Here is a 25,536-nt window from a genome sequence, read left to right on the forward strand (position 1 = left end):
CACTGGAGTATCGGATCGTTTTATACTTACAAGTTATCCCATAAGTTAGTTCTAAATAATTAACATGATTGCAATTGGAACGTTCTTTGATGACTCAGTTAGATCGTAATCAGGATCAATTAAACAATCCCCCCCCCTCCCCCCCAGGTTCATTAAGTAATCAGGTTCATTTAAAGCAATTGTTTTATAATATGCCTGCATGCACCCCAAAGACCCCTCTCGGCGAAGCCCAGAAAACTGACCGACACCTCCAAGTGATGTAATTTCACTCGATTAATCAACTGGGATTCGCAATGTTTGCATTTCTCCAGGGCGATTTGCGCACCGGATATCGATTGCCCTAGTTAGTAAATTTTTGTTTTGTATTTAAGATCATTTATCCACGAGGGATAGGACCAACATACGAGCTGTACAGCTCATCACGACGAACCGCTGTTGTGCCCCTGCTTAAGAACTACATGCAATATTTTTGGTTATTTTTCTGGGCTGGGTAATGTTGCCTCACCCTCAAGCAACGAGCACGGATCATGGTGGGCCTCGAACATCCGACCTTTCGATTGAGAGGCGGAGACGTTAACCACTTCACCACTGCTCCCCTATTTATTTAATTAATGTATTTATTTAATAACTGTTAAGAACCCGTTGTTTGTTTTTAATTGGCACATTCATTTCCTAAATGTGATCGAATGTAAGCAAATCTCAGACTGTAATCTTAATTTCAGTGAACAGAAGATTCAACTTTTTATCATAACGGAGCAGAGACTGAAATTCTGGGAGAAATAATTTTAGTTCTGGGGCTACTCTCGTGCGCAGGACCGAATGCGCCAAAGTTTTCTGTTATTCAACACCCTTTAAATTGTTCAGAACTGACTGATTTTATCGCTTTTTTTTGTTCATTTCGAATTCTGGAATTTCGAGCACTGATTGGTTGGCAAGTATTTATATTTCGCGCATTCGGTTTTTTGTTCATGAAGGATTCGGACCAAGTGAACAATCTCCCGCTAAATCAATTTAGGGGAGAAAAATCACTTGGTTAAAAGTAATATTTTTCAACCAATCAGATTTGAGCGTAGTACATGCAGGCCATTTATTTAATTTAAGAGGGGAGATTGTTCACTTGGTCTATTAAGGGGGGAGATTGTTCACATGGGCCAAGGATTCCCCCGTTTTTTCATCAATTTCTGTCTAGTCACAGAAAACAAGCCCTAATCAAAACAATAAAAGCAATGTTCCATTTTTGTCATAAATCTAAGTTTCAATTGGAGAGATGACCCTGAAAATGAAAGAAAACTCCAGGATCTTATAATCAAAATTATAGACAATGACTTTATTTTGTTCTCTAATGAAGGCAGAAATAGTGCGGAACTGAATTAGCTTCAGGAGATTGAGTGGTGAATGAATGAATAGATTTTGTTAGCAAAGCTAGGAAAAAAACAGATCCAACATCCAACAATAGGAATTGAAAAATGATACATTCCAATTTTTCAAAAAAGGAAGTGTTTTATTCGATTGTCTTCCGGTAATTTTTAGTCTGCAGAATAGATTTGTCAATCAACTGTTTTGCTTTGTTTATTTTCCGACAGCTGTCCATTTGTCAAACGCTTAGCTTACTACTTTTGTCTCGTGAAATATGAATTGGAGACCATTGGCCCCGAGTGGGAAGGGATAGACGCGAGCTGTTTATGTATTTCATGAAACGGTTGGCGACTGTTTAAGGTACATGCACTTTTTCATAACTTTTAAGGGAAAATACCGTTGAAAAATAGGGGGCAAATTTTAGGGTCACATTACAGTGACTATTCATACAACTACAAGCAAAGTTTCGCTTTTATCATATGTCAACCTCGTTGGAATGATTTTTGACCATTATCTTATCATGGAGTTTTCCCATGGGGTTTGAGGACTAATTAACCCTGGAAGCTGCTGTTTTATCTAAGAAAAACATTAAAATTTTTCCTTTAAAATCAGTTAATATAATGTAATCTGACGTCTTTAGCACTATTGTACAAATGCATTTTGGCTGAATTGTTTCAATTTTTCGAAAAGTTGGTTTTTGTCTTCAACGACTACGATAGCTGACAGAAGGTTTGGTTTGCTGCATAAACATTTCGATTGGCAAATCAAAAAATTTCTGCATGCAGAAAAATACTTCAAATTATTTTTCTTTTTCAGTTCGAGATTAATACAAAAAATGTTAACAATGCAAACTCCGTGTTTTTGTTTTGTTGACGATATTTAACAAAGATACCTGATTAAGTATCCTTATACATTAATCTGTACTCTAAAGTAGAAAAAGTGTTTTTAAGTCTTAATTGTCTAAAATAGTCAATTTTCCTGTTTCAGCCTTCTTAATATTTATTGGGTGGTATATTTGGTCAGAAGCGATTTTTTATATGATTATATACAAAATTCCATCAAATTGAAGTCAACGCTGTTGCTTCATCTTTAATATGAGACACTGTGCTCGTCGTATGATTAATTTATTAGGAATCATTATTAAAACTTTCAACAAGACTGCTCGTATCAACACGAACCCCTTAATATTATGACTGCTTTTTACAGTCTATGGAGTAGTATTCGTTTGAGAAAAAATTGATGAAGCTTTCAAAAAATAATAAATTTTTTTTTTCATAATATTTTTTCAAAAATCATCCCCTCGCACGCTATGTAAAGTACAAAGAAATACACTTAGCATATTGCAAAAAAAGTAATAGATAACATAGCAAGCCTCAGTTCAATTTGGAGCAATTTCTAAAATGGATTATTTCTCCGCTTACGCATGGATAGCACAAAATATTTTGAGCGTTCATTATCCCATATTTGCCAAGCTGGCAAATTTTGAACCCCCATGGCTTTACAAAAATTTATCACAGGTGAAACATCTTTTTAAACTTGATCTTAAGACAACAATACCTTACGGCTGGTATATGAAATTTTGTCAAAAAATGGCTCGTTAACAAGTTGAGTTGCTTGAGAAAAACAACCTCCCAGAATACAAACATTTTGTCTCTTTCTTCGAAAGTCGGAACATTATTATGACTTCTCGGTTTTTAAATGTATAACCGCAATTGTGGCATAGAGCAACGCAAACGCCTGCTAAGAGCAATGCAAGCGGTTCGATGGCCCAGAACTACGGTGTAAGAAAGTGTTCTGATTTTTCTTCATAAATGTTTCAATTGCCTGGGTTAAATTTGTCAAGTAAGTTTTAATTATAGATAAGGGTTAAGCGAGAAAGCTGCTAGATCGTACCAATTTTTGCAACTTTGAAATGATTTGGAAAACTATGAAGTATGACGATGTTTTGTACACTAAAAATTTTACGCTGTAAATCTGGCATATACTATGCAGATATATATGTATCGAAAGTGGTGCTAAAATCCGCTCTGCCTATTTCTATAAAATGCAATACGTAATATTAAGTTTTTGTTCCGACTTTCGATACGAAAGTTACGGAATATTTGTGCTCGGGGTTGGTTTTTTTTCTTCAGACAAATTTCGACTTTTTAACTAGCCATTTTTGACGGAATTTTTTATATCATTCGAAAGCTATTGTTGCCCTGAGCTCAAATTTGAAAAGATATTTCACCTGTGATCATTTTTCGTAAAGTTACGGGGGTTTAAAGATTGCCATTTTGGCCAATTTGGGACAATTAACGCGCGATTTGTTTCGCGCTACTAACGCGTAATCGGAGATTTAATCCGTCTTAGAAATTGTTCCAAATTGGTTGAACGAAGCTTATTTGCCATAATTGATTTATTAGAAAGAGCGAAATTTATCATTTTGAACTTTATATGTCGTGTGGGGGGATGATTAGAGAAAAAAAATTTTCATTTTGTTTTATTACATTTAATTTTTTAAGTGTTATTACTGCTCCATAAACCTTAAAAGGCAGTCGACACATTCAGGGCTTCGCCCTGATACGAGCAGTCTTGTTTTATTTATAGCTACACCCACATTTAAACAACTTTTTTAAGTGTTTTGTTTCAAGCGAAATACGCAAACGTAGGAAGAAATGGTTTCAAGTAATTCTAATGTTCATGAGCGTATGTCAACGATTATGTAAGCAGCTTTCAATAAGTTATTATCATTCAATTAGAATTTTTTTGTTTGTTTCACTGAAGAGAGACTGCTTACTGGTTTGTATGCAGGCGCGGATTGAGGGGGCGGGGGCGGACTCAGGCCCAGATATAGGGGACTCAGGGATTTGACCTCCTGTCGATTAAAAGCACCTTCTGTGCCAAAATATACTAAATTTGAGTGGGAACGCGATTTTGGTCAAAATTTTTTGTGAAAACCCCGGTATAATAAAAAAAAACATTCAGTACAGTGCCAATAACTACAAAATATAACTACATGTTATCAAGCAGGCATCTTATTGATTACATTTTGAAACACTGAACTTTTAAGATTTGATTTCAATTGTTGAGTTTCTCCGGATTGAAAAATAATCGGTCGCTTAATTGTATGCGATATATTTTTCTATTTGATTTGCTTCAGGGTAGATTTTAAGTGGGCCGCGGCTCAAATGGACCCTTCGTCTAAATTTTCAAGCTATACAGTGCTGATTTAAATTAACCGGACAAAACGCGTTAAAGTTGAAATTCAAAACGCCTCTTTCTTAAATTGGGTTGAATTTAGGTGAAAACTTATGAAGACAAAAATTGCCTAGAATTAAAATGGTGTAAATTTTTTTTGCGAAATTTTGGCCAAAAATTTTACCCCAAAAGTGGGTCATTTCGGCTTTTCTTAGTTAATCAAAAATTGCGCCAAAATTACCCAGTCGATTACAAACATGGTTATATCAAAGTGCGCCTTTTACGTAGTCCAACAAACTTTAAGAAGGGTATGTTCTCCAAAACGTTGTATAAGTTAAATTATTTTTGTTTGATAGACAAAAAAGGTTGTTTTTACTATATAAAATACCAACTTTTTACTTAAAATTTTTTTTAAACGGTTTGCAGTTTTTTGCAGGATATACCCCTCTTAAATTTTATTGGTCTATTGGGCTCACTTTGATATTAACATGTCTGTGATCGACTGGGTATTTTTGGCGTAATTTTTGATTAACTAAGAAAAGCCAAAATGACCCATTTTGGGGCTAAAGTTTTTGGCCTGAATTTCGCAAAACAAATTAGACCATATTAATTCTGCTAAAATTTTAGGCAATCTTTGTCTTCATAAGTTTTCACCTAAGCTCAACCCAATTTGAGAAAAAGGCGTTTTAAATGTCAGGTTTAGCTCGTTTTGTCCGGTTAATTCAAATCAGCACTGTATTTATCTGTCTCATTTGCTTATGAATAGAAAATGTTTTTTTTTCGAGATCCTCGTCTTCTTGAATGTGTGTCAATCACTACAAATCGCTTAAAATAATTTCTGGCTATAAATCTGCATTTTTCTGCTCTATGGACAATGGGAATTTTTCTGCAGTTTCATTTAGTGTTTGAAAAAGTGAGCTTTACCATGAAGTTAGAGCAACAATATTTTTATTCAAGAGCAACTTAGAATTGATAAATTAAAAAATTTTATTCTCAGATCTTCTGCTGCACTTGTATGTTTGACTTTAGTTTGATTCGCAGTAAAGCACGAAAAACCTAAGTTTTGCAGAAAAGCCATAAAGTTAATCAAATGACTCCCATAAAAACCTTGTCCACGAAGACTATAATCTCAAACTTGAACAATTCTCCCTCGAGTCAGTCTCTCGTTCTGGCAGACACTTTAAAGAACTTCACTGGGTTGTTTGTTGTTATTTACTTTCTGCTAATCCAGTTGTATCGAACTGGCTCGTAAGACCGGGTTTCACCAATTCCAACCAGCTGTTTCTCGAGACTTTGTTAATTGAACTGGAATTTACAAGAATTTTGTCTTTCCTATTATTTTTTTTGCTGAGCGTATAATTCAACTGAAGCCAATTTGACTCTAGGAGCAAAAGGTTTGTGTAATTTTTCCCACAATTCTTTCTGAAAACAGTTAACTTTTTCGAAGTTTTTTTTCCTGTGATCCTTTAGCATATCAGAAAATTCTTAAACTATTGTTTTTGTTCTATCTAATATTTTCCAACTAGCTTTTCTTTACGTACCTTTTTTTGTTATCGAAAACATGCAGGTTTCGAATTTTGATGACAGCTATTCTCAACAATTCCACCTTTTCTCAAAAGGGGGAGATTTGTTATTAGGCACAGAATTCACATATGCTTAACCGTTGAATTAGTTCATTATAGGGTTGGCAATGTATTACAGTCTTTGCTGAATTAAGCACAAGGTTGCTTGTAGAATCTTTTAGGTTATTGTTCCGACTTTCGCTTATTTGCGCGTTTTTTTTCTCTAGGAAAACTTAAACTACCAAAACGGCCGTTTTGACAATTTTTGACTAGCTTATTTTTAACCACCTTTAAAAATAAATTCATCTAAGCATAAAACTAAAATGGTACTTCAAGTGACGTAGTTTTAGAGTAAAAATAACGGCTTTGAAAACTGTTAATTTTGCCAATTTGCTGGTCTTATTTATGCACGCTTCATACCCATGTATTTCTAACGATTAATGCGTAAAAGGCGAATTAGTCAGTGCTCACATAAGCATTCTCAAATCAATTGAGACAAGTTAATTGTACCATTCTTTACTGGACGGAAATCGTATAGAAAAGATAGAATTTTATGTATCTTGTGTAACATACAACTTAATGTATCAAAACTTCATTTTGGATATTTTTCTGAGATTGAAAACTTGAGACAAACTGAAGGCCATCAGAAATTTTATAGCCTTTTTTTGCCAATTTTCACAAAAAAAAAGAAAATGTTTCTTCTCTGTGTAATTTTTTTGTCAGAATTTTTGAAACTTTTTTTTTTGAAAAACTAAATGGACTATATTGATGCCCTGAGTTGAAAATGATAAAAGTTGTTCAACTGCAGTAACTTTTGTTAGTTTTTAGGGGTTTAAAAGTTACCAGTTAACATATTGTACTATATATTCAAAGTTCTCTATCAGTAGAAAAACTCACCTCAAAAATCATTTAAAAATGAATTGTGGCAAATTTGGTTCATTTAGTTGAAAAATTAACGCAAAGTTTATCACTATGTACATGATATTGCGCTTTAGAGAATATTCTAAAAGTGGTAAAAATGAGAAATTAGTTTAAAAAATCTATCAAAAAATGTAATATTGAAAATTGGCGTTTTTCTGTATGAAAGCATTCAGATGAGTTCATGGTTGCTGCGCATTTGGTTGACCCTTGAAGGAGTCAAAAATTTGGTTGACATTTGGATGAGTCAAAATTTGTTGGGTCAAAATTGTACTTTGGAAGAGTCAATATTTTAGTTGAACCTTGGATGAGACAAATGTTTGCCATTTTGCAAGCATTTTTGTTTAGTCTGTTGAAGAAAATGGGAATCTTTTTGCCTGTATTTTTTTCTGTATTCACTCAATTTTCGACTTCTTAAGTATGTTTTTTTTGTGTGAAACTTTCTATACAAACTGAAAATTTTTGCTAACTTAGACTCAAATATGAAAATATAGTTTCACCTGTAATCATTTTTACAAAAATGCTGGGGTTAAAAAAGTATCATAAGACAGCAAATTGGGATGATTTGCTGTCTTATGACACGCATAAAATGCGCATTAATGGATTCTTAATAGCATTGCGACAAATGCATTTTCTCAATATTAGCAATCGAGACGCTTAATGCGTCCATTTTTAGATTACAATAGCCTGTAGAGGATTTTTAAGTGATCCTATGGTCCTAAAGTGCAGCTTCAACACTCAGGGCTCCACCCTAATTTAGGAGAAGTGAGTGGTATTTTCACGATAGAGGGACTGAATGATGAATGATTTCGACCCCTAACAAAGTCGTTAGACTTTCGTATTGGCCAAATTACTTTTGCGCATAACCAAAAACCCGCCATTATTTATAGAAACTGAATTATAGGAGCTGAATTATACTGGTTTCAAAGTTTTCCAATACCCGACGTCGATTTTTAGCTTTTCTTGAGATTTTTGCGCTTTCTGTGAGAGTTTTGAAAACCTACATCTGTTTAGCTGAAACACAAAAAAGTTCCCACATTGGGTTCATCCAATCTCAGGGCCACTATTTAAGAGCAGTCTTTTTCCGGTCATTGAAATTGGGGAGGAGTTTTGTATTTGGGTAAAATGTGTTTTTTTTTTTTGTTGTTTTCCCAGTATTGAGAAAAAATGGTTTAAATTTTTTGGTTTTCAGTTCAATTTCGAGCAAATAAAGTAAGCGAACTGGCTTAAAGTAGCTTATTTCGCTTAATTTAAACCCCGGAAACTTACTTTACACAAGTGAAGGTACTTTTGAGAATTTTTAAGCGCCTTTTGGAAATCAAAAATTTTAAAACTTTTAAGAAAATTTCTGCAAAAAAATTGAAAAAAAAAATTGTATTTTTTTTAAATTTTCATATATAGTCGTTTTAGTTTTTTTTAAACCATTTTTCTGAAAAAATTGTTGTCCAATTTGCCTGTTTTACTAAGACTGTCGAAAATGCCAAAATTTAAGTTTTACCTTCAGATCCTTTTATCACGCCACGCAGAATAATATACTTCAATTTGAAGAAAAAAAAAACATTTTTTCGATTTTGTATTTTTAAGGCTAAAGTTGGAGCACACTCTGCTACTTGCAAAAAACCGACTACACTTGTTAGATCATATAGAACTTAGTTGCAGTAAATCCGCATTTGCTTAGGATTGTTTTTTAACACTTTTTTCAGTTTAAACTTTCATTTTAAAACGCAATTGGGCTCTTTTTCCTTCGCCCGCCATCTGCAAAGTTTTACTAGCGTCATATATACTTATTTGAGTTCATGATTGTTTTTAGTCTACAGTCCGTTCTTGGCATTTGACCTTGATGGTCAGTTGATTGATACCTCCCAACGGCAACGTCAAAATCCAGTGGTGCTGAAATAGTTGACGCTTTAAGTTCTGCAACATACAGTTGATTGATTTATTTACATTTGGAATTTACATTGCTGAATTAATCTTTTTCACACTAGTAAGCTTACTGCTAAAACCCCTATTACACTACAAAATTGAGGTGGGGGGGGGGGCAAAAGAGCGCGCAATTGGTATCATTTTTGCGCTGAACCTGTTTGCTCTGGCCGCTCCGACCACTGGGGAGTTAAAACGAAATGCGGATTGTTACTTGACAGAAGATAATCCGAGACAAGTGGCGCTGGAGGACTATCATGTTGATGAGGTCTTTTTTCACTGATTCTGATTTAATTTGGATAGTTCAAAAAATCGGAATAAAAAAATTGTATTCGATTTAGGTCTCGTGATTTCATACATGGCTGGGTCAATTTATTCACAAATTGATTCTTTAAAAACATTTGATTAAAGCTCACATTCAACGAAATATTTTTGATATAATTATTATGATTTTTTTAAATAATCCGTAAAAAAGAAGCATTTTTTTTCGAAAACATAGGTGTCTTCCCAATAAATTTTGTAATATTTTTCAAAAACCACATTGTGTTCTCAGATCACTGAGGCTAGTGGCAACCGTTCTTTCTGTTCTGCCTCAAAAAAATTAACCAGTTTCAATTTTGTTATTTTTTTCGTTAGTGCCGTCGTTGTTAAAGGTCAAACAGCCCATGACAACATCGCTCCTTGTTTTTTATTTTCTACGCCCCCTTTTGAAGCAAAATCCGTCCAAATTTGCCTAAATGTCAAGATAAATTAAGCAAATCTCGATTCGGGATTGTTCAATGATCTGGACTTTGTGAACCTGCCCCTTACTACTGGCTCAGAAGTTACCACAAATTGATTCTGACTTGCAAAATTTAGTCCTGATTTCGGAAATCTCATGAATTGATTAAAAAACTGAGGATTGGCTTTGATTTTCTCTGTTGATACGTTTCATTTTTGCCCACCTATTTCCTTGTAATAAGCCTCTTGTTTTTGATTACTTTCTTTTCGCTTGTTTTCTTTTTAAAACCTCCAAAAAAGGAAATGGGTTTGAAAAATTAATGGAAAATGATTAAATTATTAAATAAAGCCGTCTGTGAATTACATGCTGTTGTGATTTCGTAATCCAAAAAGGTTTCAGTTCTGGTTTGGAAACTGTTACCAATTGTGATACTTCGTCAGTTTCTCAAAAATCATTCAATTGTTTTGCAGCATACTTTTGAAAATTTAATCTCGTTTCAGTAATTATTTCAAGGTAAAGTTCCTCTAACGGTATATTTTTGTCTACGATTCATTAATTTCATAGGCTTGCCGTTATGGGCTTGTTTCTATCTACTGCGAAGCGGGGATTGCTATCAGCTACAGAAATAGCATGTGGTTGGTTGTGTAATTGGTTTTTTCTAGGGGCCTAAATAACTCACTGGTTACCACATGGGGGGTGGGGTATCAAAATGTGGGTGGGGGATGGAGTAGTTAATAAAATTCATGTCTAGTAGCGGATAAGCGAGATTGATATACTCGTTTTTGTAGACAAATAGAGACTACTTAAACATAAATGTAAAAACTTTAATCTAAGGTTTTGTCTAGGAATATTTAATCTTTTAATCCCACTTTCAATTCATTTTTGGTAGCCAATTGGGTAAGGGCGTTGTAATTAAGTTATCAGTACGAAGGACCAATCAAAAAAGAATTGCGTAACAATTGTAAAACACAAAAAAAGTGCACAAGAAAAAATGGCGACGCGACTGTAAACCGTTTCCTAAACTGAACTTATACCATTTTATGCTAGTTTTTATTTGTTTCTCATTGGCTCTGTTGTTTTCATTCGTTTCAATCAAAATAAATTTTAGAGTATAATTTCATCAGATAAGATATAAAAACGACGTTCAAGTTATTTCAAAATGAAAATTCCACCCATAATTGGTAAGCAGAGTATCCAGTTACCTTGTATTTAGTACAGAACGGTCCGACCATAATTTTTTTCCGAAGTTTTCAAAAAATAAGCAGAAAAATTATTCTCTAAAGCAAAATCTCGGTATTTAGAAAGCGACCTCTCATGACTTTTCTCTAAGCTATCTAATTGGGCGTGAAGGAAGTCTACCCCCAACCTAATTTCTTACTACCCTCCCCCATAGTGGTGGTCGGAACAATAACTGTTTATAATTATTTGGCTATCAATGGAGATAATTCACAAAATCTTTATATTTGCAGGATTTAAAGGTGATTTTATTCCTGGGATTGAAAGATACAACAACTGCCTGAATTCCTGTTATTGAGTTCAATTTATCATTTAAACTAGAAAAAAACTAGAACTGTTATTTTCTCCTTCAGTTATCGAGAAGAGGACAATTTGAAGTGGTCCGCCTCTTTTTTCAGACATAAAAAGCATCCGATAAATCCAGTCTGAAAAAAAAATTAATTATTCACCTTTGGCGGCTAAAGTTCTCGCACCAGAAGTAATACTTAGGCGATTAAAAAGATCTTTAAATGCAAATTAACTTGGAATATTTCGGAGCAGCAAAGTTTATACGGACGCCTGGTTATCATCGCTAAAGAAGTATTTGAACTTTACTGCTCAATTTATTTTTACGATGTTCTTGGAAAAAATTGTGTCTCAACAAATGCTTTTTACTCTACTACAAACGAATATTTATTGGCGCATTTTTTGAATATAAAAACATACCTACTAAAAGCATACCTATTGAAGTATTGAAGCTATCTCAGTAGTTATAATAACTGATTACTTAACATAGATGCTTTAAAAACAGTTCTGATTTTGAAATGGATGTTATTTGCTTATTAGATCTTTTTCTTTCAAATTATCTATTTTTGACCATTTATCTTGTGTCTCCTGTTTTGTCAACAATCCCCCACCCCTCGGCCGCGGGGGGAGTAGATTACTTCTCAGATGCCTACTCGTTCCCTTCCTCGGGGGGCCCCTCCTCCTCCTATGACTCATACTCGGAGGATTCGAAGTGGCAGCAGGAGTTGAAAGACCACTCCCACATAGACCAAATCAGGAGTCGAATCCTCCGACACAATACACTTCCTCACAATCGGAAGATGCCGGTTGATGTGTCTGTGAAGCTGGTCTTCGAAAGTGTCCGGGAGATCGGAGTTGACGCTACCATAGGTAACATTTCTAAACTGTTTTTACAGCAACACCCCCCCCCCACTCTTAAATGTTTTCAAGTGCTTTTGACCAAATGAAGCTCATGTTAAGATTGCCTGATTAATTAAAAGTTTGGCACGCATCGTAACCGCTCAGTTCACACGTTTCCTCTTCCCAATTCGCAAACATGTAACATCGTTGGTTTGCGCACATAAACAGTTTTTGTCGGTGGTGGTTTCGGGAAGCGGTAGATGAGCCCGTTTCTGATTCGACATAATGACTTTAAGCAATTTTCCCCCTTATTTAAATTTTTTTGTAACGCAACATCGCAAAACCGCAATAAAGCAAAACCGCCGATGTCGTCAAACTATTGAAGCACCGAAATGTTTTTTTTTCAATAAAATTTTTTAACTTTGCTTAATTTAAAATAATTTTTCAAAATTGATTCAATTTCTATAGTTTCTTGCAAATTATTCAAAATGATTTCAAATTTACATTTTTCTGAAAATTTCTTGGGCTGTTACCCCAAACTTCAGGTAAAAGAGTTTCTTGGGAAAAAATTGATCGATTTTAATGGACTATATCGGCAAATCTTAAACATTATAATTGATTTTCAAGGCAGATTTAACTTATCATTCTAAAATTCAACAAGGATAGACGGTTACTGAGCAAATAGCACACAAAGTACAGAACATAGTCTTAAAAAATGAAAAATGTGTTTTTCGAAATAGTACCTTTTTTTTTCTCTGTGGGGTGATAAATTGAACAGAACGAAAAAATTAAACTCAGGCTTATGCGACAGTCATAGTAAAATAAGCAAATTGGACAACAGTGTTTGTAAAAAATGATTAGAAAAAACAAAAAAAAAACGTCATAAAATCAAAAAAAAAATTCAAACTTTTATACAGATTTTTTTTTTGAAAAATTGAAGATTTTGATTCACAAATTTTTGCAAAAAAAAATCCAAAAAAATCCAAAATATTTTTTAATCGACTAAAACTAAAATTATGCGGCTTAAATTAAGCATAAATAAGTTATTTTAAGCCTGCTCGCTCGCCTTTATTTGCTCGAAGCCGAAAAATTCAAACAAACTTTTCTCAACACAGGAAGAATGTTTTCGAAACCTTTTAAAGTCCAAATCACAACTGAATTGGCTCCAATATGATATATTACTTGACCCATTCCAACTTATATTTGATTCCTGTGATACCTGATTTTGCGCGACAAAAATTGATGAAATATATTATTTTGTAAAGGTGCTTTTATTCAAACCAACTTCGATTTTATAATTATCCGTGTTTGACAAAATTTTTTGTTTTCTATCTAAAAAAGTATTGATGCCTTGAGCTCAAACTTTACAAAAATAATTTTAATCAAATAGTTCAGTTTTGTGGCATTTCAACCGTTTTTCTCTGCTTGTTTTGGGCCATCTGTTTGTTTTGAAGCGCAGTTTTGCTGTTGTTTTGAAAACTTTTACTTGGTAAGAAGACACCAAAAAAATCAAAGCCAGCAAAAATCAAGGCAAAAGACCAGCAAATATTTTCATATTTTATGATTTCTGCAAAAGTAATCAAATGAACTTTTTCGTAAAATTTCATTATTTTCAAAATTAACCCAAATCTAGCCTACTGGAGGGCTTTAATAGCAAGGGGTTTTTTTCCTGACAAAGCTATAACAGTATCCTTCTCATTAGTATTATAAAAGCCAAAAAAAATAGCTTTCGGTTAAAGTGCAACAATAATAGGATATGTTTAATCACTTATTTCTGTTTTACATTGATTTATCCGCCTTCAGCAACCCTATCATCCATTCAATTGTTTGCTAGAAAAACCTCAAACAATAATTGTCTATCTGGAAACATTGTTTTTGGCTTCTAGTGTATAAAATAAAGCATAAGCCCATTTAAAAAAAAGATAGCGTTTTTGACAAAGCACGGTTCATTTGGGTTTTATTATTTTTTTTGAGTTTTCCTTTTATCCTTTGATGGTCTTTCGTTTTATTCGGGCGTTTGATTATAAGATGATTATAAGATATATACCAATTTCGAAGCACATGTTTCATTTTAAAATGAAAAAACCTATGCAACTAAACTAATCTCCAGACTGTGACTAGATGACCAGAAAGAGTTTCAATATACAAACCTTAGAATTCATACGCACAGACACGCAGCGCACCAGAGATTGATCATTTGTGTCGACAATTTTTTGCCAATTGTTTCATGTAGTTTTGACAGTTTTATTCTGACCATTGAAAATGGGGAGAAACTTTGTATTCGGGTATGTTTTAGTTATTTTTCTTTTTTTTCTGATATTTATTTTGTTTTTCTACGCAAAGTCAGGTTCCATAAAAATCATCGGAATGGGCCGTGTAATATCATATTAAAGCCTTTTTAGTCGTGTTTCGGGCAAATTTAAAAAATTTGCAAACGTTTTTTCAGTATCAAGAAAAATCCGTCTAAATTTTTTGATTTTTGTTGTTTTTCGAGCAAACATAATGAGAAAGCAACCATTTTCAAAACTCCAAACAAATCAGTTACTACAAAAAATCATCGGTCTGAGTGAAGAGATATGTCAAATTGAAGCATTTTCAGCCCTGATCCCAATGACATGTAAATAACTTCAAAAAGTTGTCCAGTTTCGAGAAAAAATGGCTCAAAATTTTTGAGTTTCAATTCAAATTTGAGCGAGAAAAGCGAGAACATTTTTTTTGAAAATTTTTTAGTGACGACTAAAAAATATAATTTAGCTTTTTTTGAAATTTTTTTCTTGTCATTTGCTAATTTGCTTATGTTATTGCGGCTTTCAAAATTGTCTAGGTTGCAGGTTTGTGTCCGATACTTCTATAACACCACGACTCTAACTTGAAAAATAGTTCAATGTGTTTTTTGAACAAAATGGTCGAGCATTCTGTGCTACTTCCAAAGCAATTAGTCATTCTTATTATTATTTAGAGCGTAATTGTATAGCATAAATCTCTAAAGCATATATTCAAATGATACAACAATTTATTCGATAACTTCATAAAAAAAAGTTTTTAATTCCATGGGGAAATTTTCAATCATTAATTACAGAATTGTAATTTTCTTAATGCGTTTTTCAATTATACTTTGTTTCAATGAGTTAGAGAAACAATTTTGTTTCCTCACAAAACCTGCTTTTCAATAATTTTTCCTGAGAAGTAAAAAAAAGTTCTGTTCTATTCAAAATGATTTGAAATGAAAGTTACAATTTTTTTAAACAAATTTTGGGACAAACCCAAAAAATCAATTCAAATCAATTTTGTTGAGACTTTGGTGGCTTTTAGAATCTTGCAAAAGTCCATCAATATCAATTTTTTGGCTACGATTTTTTTGTCTGTCTAAACTATTTTTAAAAGGTCCTTAATAGACCTTAATTTCAGTTTTTGTCAGTTCGAAGACAGTCAAAGTATGATAGATGGTCTTGATTCACCTTTTCAAAACTGATCAGACGTATGGGAGGAAAAATGATAAAAGATTTAAAGATTAAAGAAGTCGTTTGGGTTTTTTGCCTTTTAAAGCTGATTTTGAAGTTGTCAGTCTGAGAGATTGAAGCCCAGAGGTGAAAATTGAATATTATCTTGTCAACTCCTCGGATTATGTGTTGTTGAAACAAATTTTTGTCCCTGTCACAAAAACTAATTGAATTGTTACAATTTTTGCGAATCGAAATGAATAAAACCATGAGCTGTTTTTTTGCGATGAAAAAAAAACTAAATTGATTAAATGTTATTTTTTTTTGCTCAGCAGGAAAGCTAAAACAATTGACTCAAAAGAAATTAGAAAGTTTTACAGTACTTAAGTATTAAATTATTAATTAGAAAGCGTCAAATTAATGAAAACATTCTTTATTGAAAATGTGAAATGACAAGGTTGTTGAATTTGAACTTGGGGTAGAGTTCACATTGAATTTTTTTGCTATCTCAACAAAATAATGGTTAGGGCCTGTTAAACTTAGGTTCTAACGATGTGGCCATATTAATTATATTGATTTGCAACGATTAGCAGACATTTTCTGGATGAAAAGTAATGACATAATTATGAGAAAAATTTTTTTGGTAGCTGTAAAGTTTCGTTAATTCGAAAAAAAAATAAATTCAATTTCTTCTTTTTAGTTGAAAACATTTTTGCTGTAAGCCATGTTTAAAAACTAATTTCAATACGCGTAAAACATTATTACGTTTAATATATTAATATTATTAATTTTTAAATATCTAAATTAGATACAATTGTTCGAAGGAAAGAGATAGCAGAAAACCTGATAGGCCTAACAAATGTTCTCCTAATTTGAAACTACCTTCATGAATAATCGTATATGATTATGGTCTTTGACTGGAATTTTTAATGGAATTTTTATATCATCCAAAAAATATTTTTGTCTTGAGCTCCATTTTAGAAAAAAATTGTTTACTTAAGATCATTTTTCGTTAAACTATTGGGGTTCAATTTATGCTAAATTGGCTAGTTGGGGATAATTAACGCGGATTAAATTTCGTGCCATTAACGTGTGATCCAAGATTCATTTTGTCTTAAAAATTGGACCAAATTGAAAAGAGGCAAATTTTTTGGTGATTTGAATATTTTGCTATATGCGAAACAGAACACTTCGTACTTTTTATAGTGTGTTGGGATATGATTTTTGAAAATTTTGCAAATTTTTCCTTTGTGATATTTTCGAAAATTATTTCAAAGATTTTGAAAGGCAGCCGGAACAAGCAGTCTCGTTAACCCGACTTTCGAATTAAATGAGGGAATATTTTGTTTTTGATATTTGTGGCCGTTTTCTCCAGACAGGTTTCGAACTTTTAACTAACATTTTTGGACAGAACTTTTTTATCATTAAAAAAATTGTTGCTCTCAGCTCAATTTTCAAAATTTTTAAATTTTTACCATTTTTTTAAAATTATGGGCGTTTATAGGTGCCAATTTGGCCAACTTGGGACAATTATCGCGCGATATATTTCGTGCTAATAACGCGTAAGCGGATACTTAAACGGTTTTAAGAATCGGTCCAAAATAAATTGAGGCGTGCTTTTCCGTCTATATAAAGTTTTGCTATATGCGAATTGTATAAATTTGTATTTACGGTGTGGAGGACTTTTTCAAAAAAAACTTTGAAAGTTTCGTACGTTTTTTAAAGTGAACTCTTTTTTGATAACCAAAAATGCAGTCGGATCACTCAGGGTTTTGGCCTGATAAGAGCAGTCTTGTTGTTCCGACTTTCGTAACGAAAGTAACGGAACGTTTGCGCTCGGTGTGGTTTTTGTTTTTCTTCAGACAAGTTTCGACTTTTTAACTAGCCAGTTTTGACAAAATATTTTAATATATCATTAATTTTTGAATGAGTTTGTTTGACCGGAGCTTAATTTTAAAAAAAATATTTTACCTGCGATCTTTTTTCGTAAAGTTATGGGGCCAAAATATTATCAATTTGGCCAATTTGGGACAATTAACGCGCGATATAATTCGCGCTATTAAGGCGTAAGCGGAGATTTAATCCGTCTAGAAATTGTTCCAAGTGGGTTCAAGGAAGCTTGTATGCCATAATTGATTTGTTAATAGGAGCAAAATCTATCAGTTTGTATTTAATATGGCGTGTGGGGGGATGTTTTTGCAAAAAAAATCTGATTTTTTTTAAATTTCATTTTATTTTATTACATTTAATTTTTTCAGGTTATTACTGCTCCATAGACCTTAAAAATAGTCGGAACGTTCATGGCTTCGTCCTGATACGAGCAGTCTTGTTATTATGAATTTTCTCCTAAATCACCCCTCACAGCCACCCCTCCATCCACCCCTATAGAAAATAAGATTTGTGGAAAAAATAAGAACTTGAATTAAGAAAAAATGTCGTCACCAAAATCTTTTGACACTCTTCCATCTGTATTTGCTTAGATATTCTTGGTTTATCACTAGTTCTATTTTATTATAGATTTCTACGTGGAGTTTGTGTGGTCGGATGAGCGGGAGGGGGGCAGGGACGTGTACATCAGTGGGAGTGATAGCAGAGACTACGCCTGGACTCCCGACATCTACTTCCTCCTCTCCAGACACACCGACTACTCCAGAACCAGGCATGTATCATACAGACAAGTAGCACAGAAAGTGCACACCACTGTAGACCAGAAAGTTCATTTGAGAATCGAGTAAATGCAGTGGTGAAGTGGCTACGTCTCCGCCTCTGAACCGAAAGGTCGCATGTTGGAGGCCCAACATGATCCGTGCTCGTTGCTTGAGGGTGAAGCATCCTTACCCAGCCCAGAAAGATTACCTAAGAGTTTTCATCTAGTTCTGAAGCAGGGGAACAACAGCCGTTCTCCGTGATGAGCTGTACAGCTCGTATGTTGGTCCTTTCCTTTGTGAATAAATGGTCTGAAAAAGGCGATATGTGAAGTTTCTGAGACGTTTTTGAGAAGTTTCTTGCTAATTCAGAGCTCGGTTCGAATTTTGGTCGTTAAGTTTACTTGTATTGTTTTTAGCTAGTGCCTGAACAAATATTTATTATCTTGAACGAGTTAATTTTAAAAATCATCAATTTATTTCAGATCATTTCTGTTTTTTTTGGACTTTTGTTTTTTTCTCAATTCATTGCAAAGACTTAAGAATAGCCAATACTTGATCATGTTGATAAAAAATTGCATGATCTATGGTTTTCAGAAACTTATCAGAGTGGTTAGCCTGGTAAGACGTTCACTTTGAGAGCGCTAGAACATGTATTCGATCCCCTGCGTTACCAGAAACGCCACGTGCTCAGGGCGGTTTAGACCCTCAGGGTCATGTCGAGGCTAACAAAATCCGTCAGGGCGAGTGAACCCGTGTCATCACCAGTGTGTGAAGGCGCTGCTAGTGTCCGCTCGTTTTTTCAATCTCAAAAGCTTGGTGTTTTTAAGAGCTTCCGCTTTTTCAGCTTCCGTCAATCACAATTACATTTTCTAGGGTATGAGTTGCAAACGCTCATGCGATTGTAAATACGTCTTTAATTTAAGCTGGCTAACAGATGATGAGATTTAACTTGACTGCTGTGTCAACTGCTGCTTGTGAGTTCAGATTTATTCTATGCAAGAAATTTTACACCATTGCAGTCACTTAAGGCAATGGCACCAGTGTTAGCCAGAAAAACCGAATGATAAGACACGGAAAGCAGAAATTCTCCATATTACGAACACTATAAACTCGAAAGCTTCTTTCGATAGTGTAGATGATTACCAGTGAGTTTTTCAATAAACTGTTGTAAACGTAATTAGAAAACTCGCAAGAAAAGACAACTTGCAATAAAAGAGACATCTCGCATTAAAAGACAACTCGCAATAAACTCACCGCCGCAGTCGCGCTAACGTGTTGCGAGCTTGCCAACAGAGGGTAGGACTTTATACAAAATTTAGAGCCGGCGACCTTAATCCGAGAATATAAAGTTTCCAATTAGCTTCAAAAACTTGTGAGTTGTTACTTTCTTTAAATTTTGCAAGTTGTCTTTTTTTGCGAGTTGTCTTTTCTAGGGAATTGTCGCGGTACCTGTTTTAACACAGTGCAATAGCTGTTAAGTTGTTTTTTGGCAGAACTAAGGCCATATTCACAGTAAAACATGTTATCAGCGATATCTTCAAGAGTCAGATGCTCTTGCTGCAAAGTGAACCAATTTTTGTTAAAAATGGGGAGGCACTTTGTGTTCGGGTGTGTTTTAGTTTTATTTTAATTTTCCACAAAAACCAGCTACCACAAACAATTATTGGACTCGGTTGAGTGATAAATCATATTGAAGTCCTTTCACTGTTGAGAAAAACCGGTTTGAAGTTTTTGATTTTTCGTCCATATTCAAGTTTTTTTTATTCAAGTTTTTTTTTAAGCTGTTTGTAAGCAGGCGAGCAGGCTTACAACAGCTTAATTAAAAGATATTTAAAATTTAAGCAAGTAAAAATAATGTTTGGAGCCTTGTAACTCCATTCTGGAAACCGAAAAATTCATAAAAATTGGAAAATCTTTTGATTTTTTTATTTTTGTTTTTCATGTAAATTTTCTGAAAATTATTGTGTTTTATTGACTTGAATTACTATGAATGTCAAGTATGCCTAATTTATAGTTTTACTTCCGACTTTTTTATCAGCCCACGCAGAAAATTAATTTCAAACAAAAAAGCTTTATCTTGTAATTTTTTATTAAAGACTATGGTCGGACTGTGATTTTTGTCAATATTTGAATATCAATATAACAGTATTTAACAGAATAAAAAAATGCTCTATTGAAGATATCGACTCTTTGAAATAAAATTTAAAGATGATTTACCTTCGATAGTTTTTTGCAAGTTTTATCACTTTGAAAATTGCCAATTTTGTCACACTCTGGGCTAATTTATGAGCGCTTTGAAGTTTCAATCCATAATCCTGTAACGGGCGTAACCCGAACAATTTATGCGTAGCGAGTCTCGCACAATAAAATAGTTCCAAATTGAATTGAGGCTAGCTAGTTGGTCGTTTTAATTACTCAAATTTTTTCACATGATATTTGATTTTCTCCAAAATTTATACTATTCACGATTTTCTTTTCCCAAAAATCCACTCGATATGAATTAAGGGGCAGTCGGATCATTCAAGGCTTTGCCTTGATATATTAACAGTTTCTCTGGTATTTATTTGATCATTTGACTTGATGACAGGCTTTGATGCGGCTGGCAATAGACTTGATAGTCTCTATATGTTTTAATTTTTATCCAAATGAACGCGAATTTTGAGAATGGCTTCTCAAACGCTTAACGATCGACAACAAGACTGCTCGTATCAGGGCAACACTTTGAATGTTTTGACTGTCCATAAACTGGCCTCGAATAGATTTTGGTTAAGGAAAGATTGACAAAGTATGAATATTAAGCTGAATATTAAGAACGGTGTATGGATTATATAATATAATAAGACCAGTTAACCTCCCTCAATTCAACTTGGAACGATTTTCTTGTGCGGGGTAATTCGCCATGCGTAAATAATAAGCCTCAAACTTTCAGCATCAAAGTATCCCAACGCTCTTGGGTTCTCTTTTAGTCTATCAGTGAGCGTTTCACAGGCGTCTTTAAGACAAGAAAGTTTACCGGTTAGCGCGCCCATTCTGGGACTACGAAAATCCATGAATCGAACCCCCGAGGGAAATATTTTTGAGAACTGGTCTGAATAAAAAAAGCAGCCCGAGCATATATATTCCTTACTTTCTTCGAAAGGCGGAACAACAACGAGAGTTTTGACACTTTCATTGCATTCAGAAGACTCTCAATTTGTTTGAAAAATTGTGATTGCGTGTTTATAAATTGAACTATCAAAAAGCAGGTTAACGAACGTCGAGGAGGAGCCAGAAAAAGCTGAGAAAAACAAGCAGACGAAGAAAAGTTAAAAGCGCAAAGAAAAATTCAAGAAGATATCAGTAAATGGTGGCTGTCAAAATAAAATGCCTCGCTAATGAAGTTAAACATTTGACTAATGTTGTAAGCTGAGGTGAAAAAAGTATTAAAATTGATGAGTTTCGCGACTCCGTAAAGTGCAAAGAGTCTGAAATGTTTAGCGCAAAAGAAGATCTTGAGGATATAATAAAACATTCAAAAACATTAATTTAGCCAATACTTGATTAATGTTAAGTCATTACTTGATTGATAATCCTAAGTCTCATTTTTACACTTTTTCAATTTATTCCAGATGCGGTAGTAAATTTTTAGCGTACTTTGCACTTTTTAAATAAATTTCGATACGGGACTTTTTTGAGTCAGAGAAGTTTGGAAGAAAATGTGTGTGTGTGTGTAGGGTGGGGGGGGGGCTGAATGCCATTAGACCACTCTGTTAATAACCATTACACGATCTTCTGTGTTCCTTAACAAACTCTACCGGGAGTTTAATGGATTGTTTTTCTTTATTATACCAGGCTTTTAATGTTTAGCCAATACCTGATCATCTCAAATGGGACAGTGCTGTTCGATCAGAAGGTGACAGTGACAGTGCCCTGTGTGCCCAATGCATTCATGTACCCCTTCGACACCATCTACTGCAGTGTTCTGCTCTCCAGCTACGGATACTCCAACAAGTATATCAACCTGCACTGGGCCAATGAACACAGCATCCTATTCCCTAAGGTAAACAAGATGATTGGCACAGATTTCGTCCTACTACAGATTTCGTCCTATTTATTTAATTAACAAATTTTGTCCCATATCCAAATTTGTGGGACTAAATCTGTGTACGCTTTGAAATGGGACGAAATTTGTTGAAATTAAAACGGGACAAAATCTGTTACAGCCAAACAAGATACAGAATGTTCCGATCCTCTCTACCGATAAGCCATCATTGAAAGTGTTAACTCTATTGATGACTCGTTTATTTCAAAATACTATTCACTGGGGCCAATGAACACAACATACTGTTTCCTAAAGCAAACGACTTACAGAATGATCCGATCTTCAATACTAATTTACAATCATTGAGATTGTTGCTTTTTCAATAGTTTTGAAATCTCTTTCACTAGGGACAACAATCACAACATACTATTCACTAAGGTTAGTTACCACTGAGAATCGGAACTACCGAATGTTCCGATCGTTACAGGAAATTCCTTATCAATGAAATTGTTTATGACTCAATGCTTTTGAAATTCTTTTGCTGGGGATCACAAATGGCATAATTTTTCCAAAAGCAAAGACAGAAAATATTTCAAGAGTCAACTTTACTGAAAAGAAGCTAGCAATACGTTGCAAAATAGAAAAAAGAAAATTAGCTATATAAATAATTGAAGTCTAGAAGATGATGATGACAACTAGACTAAACTAAGCTATTACTTACAGCACAATCAGGTGCCGATTTGGTGAAGGGCAAGGGAAAAAGAATTTCTGTACGCGTCATCCTCCCCCTCTCCCTCCCCCTCTCCCTCCTCTCAGCATTTTGTCAAATTGTTAATTTTATATTGAAGACACCACTCGATAGGCAGCTAACAGGCCCTTTGTTTTTCCAAAATGTTTTTTTTTGGATGTATTTGTTAAATAAAATACAAATTGCTCCATTCTTGTAAAAAAAAAGTTATTTAGTATTATGTAATTTAATGCAGGGGCCAATTTAGAGGATGGGGATTGGCGGACGCTTCTCCCCCTCCCCTCTGGGATTCGAATTCCTCGCCAAACAAAGTTTTTATCCTGCTCTGGACCCCTTGAGATAATTCTAGATCCGCCCCTGATTTTCTCGACTTTTTTTACGAGACCAAGTTGATTTTCCGAGCCTTCCCAAACCACAATAAAAACCCTATTTAGACCAAAATTACTGAGCAGCAGGCGACTTTTTGAACCAGCTGTTCAATCCGCTGCTGTTCCAATGCTTTAGGAGTACCTTGACGTCGAGTATACTGGCTTCACGATGCAGTTAAACGACACCTCCCAATCCCAATACGACGCCTTTTACGATCCCTCCACCTACACCATCCTGCAGGGCCAGATCTACTTCAGAAGACTCTACTCTGTCTACGTCTACCAACTGTTCCTCCCAGCCGCCTTCTTAGTCGGACTGTCCTGGATCACTTTCTGGATCAACCCCCAAGCCACACCTGCCAGAGCCGCTATTGGAGTCACCACGGTAGCTATAGCACCAATTTAGAGACATATTTTTTGAAGGGGGTTACTTGCTATGCTATGGCACATGGGGCTGGGGGGTTTAAAAGGGAATGTATAGCTGTGTAATGGGGGGGGGGGGGGTTCTGTGACTCGTTTCTACTTTTTTTTCTATATGCTTTGGCTGCGATGTCAGCAATTTCTTCAGTAATTTAGTTTTTTTTTGCAAGAACTATCGGCGGTGAAGTAATCTGTGATATTTCTACAATTTGCTCATATTTTTTTCTGTGGAGTTGTTTGGGATGGGGTTGATTGAGACTCTGTGGTTTCATAAAATTTATTTAATTTGATCTGTAAACAGGTTCTCGTTTTTATCAAATTACCATCAATTTTATCGTTTCAAACTTCATTTTAAAAAAATACTTCTCAGAGTCGACTGATTACACTTACACATACTGATTGCTTTAGATTCTGACGATGTTGACCTTGAACACTAACAGACAACAAGATCGACACTCCAAGTATCTCAACATCAAAATGAGTCTTCTTGACATCTACTTGTGGGCTTGTTTCATCTACGTCATACTAGCTATGGTCGCATTCTCAGCATCAGACTACTCGCTCGCTTTTCGCAACTCATCTTCAAGGCGAAATAACCAGAACACAACCACTAGAGCACCTCCTACTAACCCCCAAACACGTATCACCCCCACCCGCGATTCCCGAGGCACTGCGTCTGCAGGGGTCGGAGGGGGTTCGACAACTCTATACCACAAGACGGGTGTCATTCTTCCACCCTCCCCCACCCTCAATTCCCAAGGGGGTGCTGGGAACAGGAAACTTGATCATCATGGAGTGGAGATATACAGGAAGGTTTTCCTGGGACGAGGGATTGATTTCCACGCTCGTATCATGTTTCCGCTGACTTTCTTTTTGTTCAATTGTGTTTTCTGGTGCTATGCTTTCGCCAAGTCCTGAAAATTGACTATTTTTGGTGATAAAAAATTGAAGGTCAATCTCATGCGCGAAAGACCGAAATCCCAAAAGTTGTCAGCCAATCAATACCCGCAAAACTGCTCAAAGTTTGCATCGATTTTATGAGTAATGAAATTTGATTGGCAGATTCAATCATTTTTTTTGTTTTCGACCATTCGCAGATCGAAATAGCAATGATGGATTAAATATTTTTTTTTATTGTTTTTTTTTCTAAAAGACTAAAAGAAGTTGACTTGGTCAATAGGTTGGTTTGAATTGAACTGAGCCCAATTTAGAATTGAAGCTAGCGAACATGAAAACATTAAACTGACCGTTGCAAATATCAAGTTCGAAGTAATTTTTATCACAATCTACTCATGCTATTTAGTTAACGATTTTGTTAGACCCCTTTTAAAATAGATAGTTAAAGAAATTCAATGGCCTCAACCTCCACCTCTTACGGTATTATGTGGTTGGAACGGCCATTCTTTCCTTTCTAGTTGCCATATTCCCAGTAAAAGTTTTCTAATTTAGTTTTAATTTTTGATTAAGGCCATTTGTGCAAAAGGGAAAAACTATCATACAAGTTGTTCAATTATTCACGGAGAACCACATTTGAGCCCCTTGTTAAGATATACTTGCAGTTTTCTTGGTAGTTTTATTGCGCTGATTAATTTTCCCTCACCCTTAACCAACAAGCACGGATGATAGAGGGCCTGAAACCACTGAAACTTTGATTGTGAGGCTGGAGACTTAAGCATTCCATCACCGCTCCCCTTACAGGATTATGATATAAAAGTGTTAATGATATATACATGGAGAGGCAAAAATCTTAGTGACTGAAAAATTAACATTTTTTTCTCATTCTAAACTCATTACCAGGCCAAACTGTGCCTTGGATAGGCGCACATTTTGGTGTCTGTATGTACCTGGACTCCGGAAACAAAATTTTAAACAT

The 25,536-nt window shown here is 34.6% G+C and overlaps 1 protein-coding gene across 5 annotated transcripts in view; it reads left to right on the forward strand.

Moving 5' to 3' along the window:
- The window catches only part of LOC134851441 (gamma-aminobutyric acid receptor subunit beta-1-like), a 30,503-nt gene extending 5,838 nt beyond the window's left edge, over window positions 1-24,665 (forward strand). For 2 of the 5 annotated variants that reach the window (XM_063867522.1, XM_063867518.1), the window contains exons 2-6: window positions 11,127-12,048; window positions 17,976-18,117; window positions 21,953-22,145; window positions 23,380-23,628; window positions 24,072-24,665. In XM_063867522.1, the coding sequence (XP_063723592.1) occupies window positions 11,697-12,048; window positions 17,976-18,117; window positions 21,953-22,145; window positions 23,380-23,628; window positions 24,072-24,581 (1,446 nt within the window). In that variant the 5' untranslated portion in view covers window positions 11,127-11,696 and the 3' untranslated portion in view covers window positions 24,582-24,665. Of the gene's footprint in view, window positions 1-5,819; window positions 5,931-9,165; window positions 9,205-10,725; window positions 10,839-11,126; window positions 12,049-17,975; window positions 18,118-21,952; window positions 22,146-23,379; window positions 23,629-24,071 lie in introns of those variants that run through there. The other 3 variants (XM_063867520.1, XM_063867521.1, XM_063867519.1) reach the window with 3 other exon arrangements.
- The last annotated feature ends 871 nt before the right edge of the window (window positions 24,666-25,536 follow it).

This window comes from Symsagittifera roscoffensis, chromosome 7 (genome assembly GCF_963678635.1).
Source record: "Symsagittifera roscoffensis chromosome 7, txSymRosc1.1, whole genome shotgun sequence".
Taxonomy (NCBI): Eukaryota; Metazoa; Xenacoelomorpha; order Acoela; family Convolutidae; genus Symsagittifera; species Symsagittifera roscoffensis.